Genomic DNA, 7,971 nt, shown 5'->3' on the forward strand with positions numbered 1-7,971 from the left:
TGAAGATTACAGTACAGTCAACCTCTGCGTGTTAAAGTTTGGCCTTTTTGTTTGCAGTGTTTATGTCCATGAAGCTTTTGTGACTTTATACTTAAAAATAGTCCAGTTGGAGGGGAGTCTGATCCTACAATCACTGGAGCCATCATGCCTGTGTTGGTTCTTTAAAAGAGTGAGCAATTCATTTCACAACACAAGACGTGCTGGTTAGGTGCATTGACCCAAACAGGTGCCGGAGTGTGGCGACTAGGGGAATTTCACGGTAACTTCATTGCAGTGTTAATGTAAGCCTTACTTTGACCAATAAATAAACTTTAAAGCCCTTGTCTTTCTCTTTAAGATAATGTTTCTTTTCAAGTATATATCTAATACACTTTGTAAACTTTGTTACTGTTGAACCTGAATCTAAACTCAATATTTCTCAAGCCAGACCATGAGAAATGTTCATGGGACAGGTTAGCTAGATAGCTGCGGTGTGATTCAAAATGATGCAATTGTCATTGGTTCAATCCATGTATTGATTGGGTTTAATTGGAATGATACCAGGAATGAGGGGCTTCAGCCATGTGGAGTGACTAGGGAAGTTGGTATTATCTAGCTTGAAGTGAAGAGAGTTAAGGGGAGATTTAATTGATGAGGAATTTTGAGAGACAAAGGGACGATCCACCACCTTTGTCAGATGGGCAGTGAGGATTGCCAATGCCCTGCTTAATGGAGTGTCAGCCAAAAATCTCACCTGGCATGAAGGCTGTCAGGATTCACCCGCCCTGCTTTGCCAGTCTGATTGGATTCCTACCCTCAGTGGGTGGCAACCCAATAATTATGCAAACCCACTGACCGTAATGCAATTAACAGGTTTGAGGGTCCATTCACTACCTCTCCACTGGGCAATGTGGGCTTGGAGCTGGCAATAACCAGCATGGGCCTCTGGTGCTGGACACTGAGGGTCTAGGGGAGCACCATCAACCCCTGAGTAAAGAGGGTTGTCCTCCTCTCCCCCCCTCCACCACTCAAGTAACAGGTCACCTGATCCACACCACACAGGCATGAGTGTGGCCTGACTCAACACCCCCACACTCCTCCCTCTCAGAACCTTCACTCAGACCTGTCCTCCCTCAGATGCATACTCAGGCCGCCCTTCAGGCCATGCACCTTGGCAGTGCCAACTTTGTAATGCCCCCGTACTCTGGCACTGACACCCTGGCCTGGCATCTTGGGCCCTGAGGATGTTCAAACAGGTAGGTCCACTGGCCGTTTACCCCACTGACACTGCCAGCCTGCAAAGGGGGTGGTTCTCCATGACTCCAGGGGGATTGGTGGGCTCGGGCCAGAGAAAGGGTTTGACCATCATCTGAGATGAGGCCTGGTGGCTGGGGTACCCTTTCTAGCCCTGGCAGACCAAAGGATCATCTGGCCTGATGATTTTAGTCAATTCTGTGATCAAAATTTTCATTCCTCCTGTGAACTGTGAAAATTTGAACTTGTGTGATGACTTTAATCTCCATGCCCTCTGGTCAGGGGATGGAGGGGTAGCCCACTGCTGTCTCACAGTGCCAGGGACCCAGGTTCATTTCTGGCCTCTGGTCACTGTGTGGAGTTTGCACGTTCTTCCCATAGCTGCGTGGTTCTCCGGTTTCCTCTGACAGTCCAAAGATGTGCGGGTTACATTGATTGGCCATGCTAAAATAATTTTTATTGTCAGTGGGATTAGCAGGATAAATACATGGGTTTATGGGGATAGGGCCTGGATGGGATGTGGTAGGTGTAGACTCAATGGACCCAGTGGCCTCCTTCTGCACTGAAGGGATTCTATTCTATGGTCATCTGGCAGGCTTTTCAATCACTGCAGCTCTCCAACCTGCAGCAGGAATTGCCATTTCTCTCCCTTCGAAGTTCCCTGACTGGAAGGAGATGTCAATTTTACTGGACAATGGGTCCCTTCTCTACAGCTGTGCATTCAGCCCCAAGCTATTCACATAGTTTTCATTTGAATTTTCTGAGCCTTTCTAGCAAGTTGAAACCTTTGAACCTCTATCTTATTTGAAACTGTTGATCCCTTTCAATTTCCAAGTGCAGTGCTTCGAAAGAGGCTTCCATTGACAGCTTAATGGATTTTTACTCAGTCTCCAGTCAGTTGTGTTTATTTATATTTCCCTTCATGTTTGAATGCACCTCAAGTACTGCATTGTTCCTAACCACAATGTTGATATAGACTCTAAGCCTGATTGACAACTGTGGTTTTTCAAAGGCAATAAGTGGTCTGTGAAAATGGATGTAAATCACTTAATGAAATACACTAATGAAATGCTTGAGTTACTTTTAATCATGAGGCAAATAAAAGGTTTGATTTCAGAATAGCTGCAGCTATTATCAAAATTTCACTGGGATGCCAATATTACTTGGTTATTAATTTAAACACCTTCCAAGCATTCCAATTTAACATGCTAAACAGAGACAGGAGTCAACTCTTAATTCATTCAACAATCTCTCTTTATTTAACACTTTAGGTATCAACTTAAACTTAAACAATTGCACCTCTTTTTACTGAATTTTAACTCGTAACTGAACATTAATTCTAATTATTTAACTGAAAATAGACACTACTAAGTTTTAGAAAAAATGGCCAAGTCTTTTTCTGATGTGGAATCTATCTTTGTAGTCTCCTCTGAAGAAGTTCCTCCAGGGCACGCTTCTTACGATGGTGGATCTCTACCAAGTTATCACTGGAAACAAAAACTGCACATGTCTTTTATCTATAAATTCTTTCACATGTTTCTGGAAGATTCATAAGAACATAAGAACATGAGAACTAGGAGCAGGAGTAGGCCATCTTGCCCCTCGAGCCTGCTCTGCCATTCAATAAGATAATGGCTGATCTTTTCGTGGACTCAGTTTCACTTACCCACCCAGTCACCAAATCCTTAATTCATTTACTGTTCAAAAAGTTATCTATCCTTGTCTTAAAAACATTCAATAAGGTAGCCTTAACTGCTTCACTGGGAAGGGAAATACAAACAGATTCATAACCCTTTGTGTTAAGAAATTCCTCCTCAACTCAGTCCTAAATCTGCTCCCCCTTATTTTGAGGCCATGCCCCTAGTTCTTGTTTCACCTGCTTCTATCTTATCTATTTCCTTCATAATCTTGTATGTTTCTATAAGATCTCCCCTCATTCTTCTGAATTCCAATGAGTATAACCCCTGTCTACTCAGTCTCTCCTCATAAGCCAACCTCCTCAGCTCCAGAATCAACCTAGTGAATCTCCTCTGCATCCCATCCAAGTGCCAGTATATCCTTTCTCAAATAAGGAGATCAAAATTGTACACAGTACTCCAAGTCTGGCCTCACCAGCACCTTATACAGCTGCAACATAACCTTGTCGTTTTTAAACTCCATCCCTCTAGCAATGAAGGACAAAATTCCATTTGCTTTCTTAATTTACCTGCTGCGCCTGCAAATCAACTCCTTGTGACTCTTGCACAAGGACACTTAGGTCCCTTTACACAGCAGCATGCTGCATTTTTTTTACCATTTAAGTAATAGTCCATTTTGCTGTTATTCCTACCAAAATGATGACCTCACACTTACCAACACTGTACTCCATCTGCCAGACTTTTGCCCACTCACTTGGACTATCTATACCCCTTCACAGACTTTCAGTGCTCTCTGCACACTTTGCTCTCCCATTCCTCTAAGTGTCATCGTGAATTTTGGCACATTACATTTGGTCCCCAACTCCAAATCATCTATGTAAACCATAAACAATTGTAGTCCCAACACTGATCCCTGAGGCACACCACTAGTCACTGATCGCCAACCAGAAAAACACTCATTTACCCCCGCTTTCTGTTAGTTAACCAATCCTTTATCCATGTTAATACATTACTGTAACAGTCTTTGCCATCTGAAAATCCAGATATACCACATCCATGGGTTCTCCATTGTCCACTGTGCACATGATGTTCTCAAAGAATTCCACCAAATTAGTCAAACATAACCTGCCCTTCATAAACCCTTGCTGCGTCTTACCAATGGGACAATTTATATCCAAATGTCTCACTATTTCTTCCTTGATAGATTCAAGCATTTTCCCTACCACAGAAGTTAAGCTAACTGACCTATAGTTACCTGCCTTTTGTTTACCTAATTTTTAAAACAATTAACCTTCTCTGGCATCCAGCCAATTGTGTAACTGGAAACTGATCACATGACTTGAACAGCCAATGAAATTATTTGTGAACAGTGCCATTATACTTGGTTCAGATTGCATGTTTTCCACACTCAACCCATTAACTTGATGTCATTAAGTCTCAGTCAATGTAAACAACTTTCCATTTTGGTCAACACAGGAAGCTCAGATCACAATTCCCAGACCAGGTTCTGACTCAAAGCCACTTTGTGGCCTGCATCTGGTTTTAATTATAAGTTCACCAAAAATCCCAGCATGCTTAACTCTCAGCCAAAATAGCTCTTTTAAAGCTAATATTACCATTATTATTGTTAAAATCATTGTTGTAGTTATTCTTTCTCCATCCATACTGGTGATGTCCACTATAAAGTCTGACAATGGATGACTCAGTAAAGCCCAACTCTGTAAAGCACATGTTGAACATACACAGATGATATTTAGGTAATTTGCTGCCTCTCTTGTGATTTGCAGGAATTGGCTTTCTGTAATAAGATCATAATGAGGAACATTCAAGGAGGTCATGGCTGATCTAACTGTGGCCTTAACTCCAATTTCTTGCCTCATCCCAATTTCCCTTAAGTTCCTTTTTAGCCTCACGTATATTTAATGACCCAGTTTATGATTCCAGGAAAAGAGAATTCCAAAGATGAATGATCCTCTGAGAGAAGAAATTCCTCCTCATCGCCATCGTAAATGGAAGGCCCCTTATTTTTAAGCAATGATCTGTTTCAGATAAGCATTGCTCTGCAGGATAGCTTTGATGCACTGTATTTCAGCATCAACTGCTCAAGTGAATGATTGGCTCACCATGTATTGCATGTATGGGGCCAAGGCCACCACTTTCAGACCTGAAAAGTCTCGGCCAACCTCTCATTACCCTGAAATTGGAAGGTTAACAAAAATGTGTTGAGTTCAAGATGAAAAGCTTCAGCAGAAGTCTCCTTACTCAGCAATAATGAAGTGCTGTACTAGCAAGCAACTGTTTAAATAGTAAAATCCTAGATCCAGTCACAGCATTTCTGAATCCAGTCCTGGATTTTGAACTTGCTATCACCTTATCACACAAAACTGAACTTTATACCCCAAAAGACTTAATGCCTGATAGGTGAATGACCTGAATAGGAGCAGTGAACTACATATAAATGTGTGATTTGACAAGTCATAGTTGGTTAATTAGGACTCTGCACCATTCTGGATGGACATTATGCAGCTCAGGTATATGTCTATAATGCTCTTCTTGCTCCAGACAGTTGTCTGTGACAATGTGCTGATCTGGCCTGCAGAAGCTAGCCACTGGATTAATCTAAAATCCGTCATTGAGGAGCTGATCAAGAGGGGTCATGACGTTACTGTAGCTGTACATACAGCTACACTTTACATAAACTATACTGAGCCCTCGCCCATGAAATTTGAAGTATTTGCAGTACCATTTACCAGTGACATGTACAAAGGCACTCTGAACAGCTTCCTGCACTTCTGGATCTATGAGAAACCTAATTTATCCTTTTGGGATGGATATGGAAGATTCACAAAATTAATCGGAACCATGACAACAATAAACAGACAGATCTGTGATGGAATCATCAAGAACTACAAGCTGCTGCAAAAACTGCAAGAATCAAAGTTCAGAGTTCTGCTCTCTGATCCTATAAGTCCTTGTGGTGAACTTCTGGCCACAAAGCTGGGAATTCCTTTCATCTTGACTATGAGATTCTCACTCGGATCTGCAGCGGAGAACCTCTGTGGACAAATCCCAGCACCTCCTTCCTATGTACCTGTTACAATGTCAGGATTGTCAGATAAAATGACATTTGCTGAGAGGTTGCAAAATATTTTTTACATGAACATGTACAGCCTGATGCACGTCAGTTTCTGGCCTCATTGGGACTCATATTACAGTGAAGTTTTAGGTGAGTTTGAACAGTTTTTCTCATGAGAGCAAAAAGAATTGGAATTTTAATATTTTCAGTGAGGTGTGAGTGTGAGCTCTGTCAATACCAAAAGATCTCACCAATGAAGAAAAGATCAGAACAGTAGATGAGGCACTAGAAAAATATATCATTTTCGCATCTTTAGAGCATTTTACAACCAAATAGGTCTCCATGCTTTGCAGATACCTGTTGTATTAAATTGCATCTATTTTAATGCAAGGGGGCTGACAGGTAAGGCTGATGAACTTAGGACATGAATAGGTATGTGAGGCTGGAATATTATAATGTGGGTATGCCGGTGTTGGACTGGCGTAAACACAGTAAAAAGTCTGACAACACCAGGTTTTAGTCCAACCTATTTATTTGATAATATACTCGCAAGCTTTCGGGGTTAGTCCCTTCGTCAGGTGAAAGGGACGAAGGGACTAACCCCGAAAGCTTGCGAGTATATTATCAAATAAATAGGTTGGAATATTATAGCCATAACTGAACCATGACTAGGCGGGGAGACAGGACTGGCAGCACAGCACATTGGTTCCAAGGTACAGGTGCTTTAGGCAGGTCAGAGATGAAGGAAAGAGGGGTGGGGGAGTTGCATTTTTGATTAAGGGAAGCATCACAGTAGTAGTCAGAGACGATATAACTGAGGAATCACCTAGTGAGGCTTTGTGGGTGGAATTAAGAAATAAGAAGGGGATGGTGGCCTTATTGGGATTGTATGATAGACCCCCAAACAGGAATTAGAAGAACAAATATATAGTGAGATTGGGGAGACTTGTAGGAGTATTAGGGTCATCTTAATAGAGGATTTTAAGTTTCCTAACATAGACTGGGACTGCCTTATTGTTAAGGGCTTAGATGGGGTGGAATTTGTTAAATGTGTTCAAGAAAGTTTCCTCAAGCAGTATGTGGAGGGTCCTACTCAGGAAAGAGCAAAACATAACCTACTCAGGAGAAATAGGGCAGGGCAAGTGACTGAGGTGATAGAACCATAGAACCATAGAAAATTCCAGCTCAGAAACAGGCTTTTTGGCCCTTCTTGTCTGTGCCGAACCATTTTTTGCCTAGTCCCACTGACCTGCACTTGAACCATATCCCTCCACACCCCTCTCATCCATGAACCCATCCAAGTTTTTCTTAAATGTTAAAAGTGACCCCGCTTTTACCACTTTACCTGGCAGCTAATTCCGCACTCCCACCACTCTCTGCGTGAAGAATCCCCCCCTAATATTCCCTTTAAACTTTTCTCCTTTCACCATTAACCCATGCCCTCTGGTTTTTCTCTCCTCTAGCCTCAGTGGAAAAAGCCTGCTTGCATTCACTCTATCTATACCCATCAAAATCTTATACACCTCTATCAAATCTCCCCTCATTCTTCTACACTCCAGGGAATAAAGTCCTAACCTATTCAATCTCTCTCTGTAACTCAGCTTCAAGTCCTGGCAACATCCTCGTGAACCTTCTCTGCTCTCTTTTAATCTTATTTACATCCTTCCTGTAACTAGGTGATCAAAATTGTACACAATACTCTAAATTCGGCCTCACCAATGCCTTATATAACTTTACCATAACACTCCGACTTTTATACTCGATACTCTGATTTATAAAGACCAGTGTACCAAAAGCACTCTTTACGACCCTATCCACCTGTGATGTCACTTTTAGGGAATTCTGTATCTGTATTCCCAGATCCCTCTGTTCAACTGCACCCTTCAGAGCCCTACCATTTATCCTGTACGTTCTACTTTGGTTTGTCCTTCCAAAGTGCAATACCTCACATTTGTCTGCATTAAATTCCATTTGCCATTTTTCAGCCCATTTTTCTAGTTGGTCCAAGTCCCTCTTCAAGCTTTG

At 41.9% G+C, this 7,971-nt stretch overlaps 1 protein-coding gene across 1 annotated transcript in view; it reads left to right on the forward strand.

Annotated features, from left to right (window-relative positions):
* The first annotated feature begins 5,381 nt into the window (after positions 1 to 5,381).
* Positions 5,382 to 7,971, forward strand: part of LOC145343408 (UDP-glucuronosyltransferase 2A1-like) — a 93,993-nt gene continuing 91,403 nt past the window's right edge. The window contains exon 1 of the mRNA XM_080189632.1: positions 5,382 to 6,096. Within this exon, the coding sequence (XP_080045758.1) occupies positions 5,382 to 6,096 (715 nt within the window). The remainder of the gene's footprint in view (positions 6,097 to 7,971) is intronic.

The sequence above is a fragment of the Carcharhinus amblyrhynchos genome, chromosome 5 (assembly GCF_965287045.1).
Source record: "Carcharhinus amblyrhynchos chromosome 5, sCarAmb.v2.hapA, whole genome shotgun sequence".
NCBI lineage: Eukaryota > Metazoa > Chordata > Chondrichthyes > Carcharhiniformes > Carcharhinidae > Carcharhinus > Carcharhinus amblyrhynchos.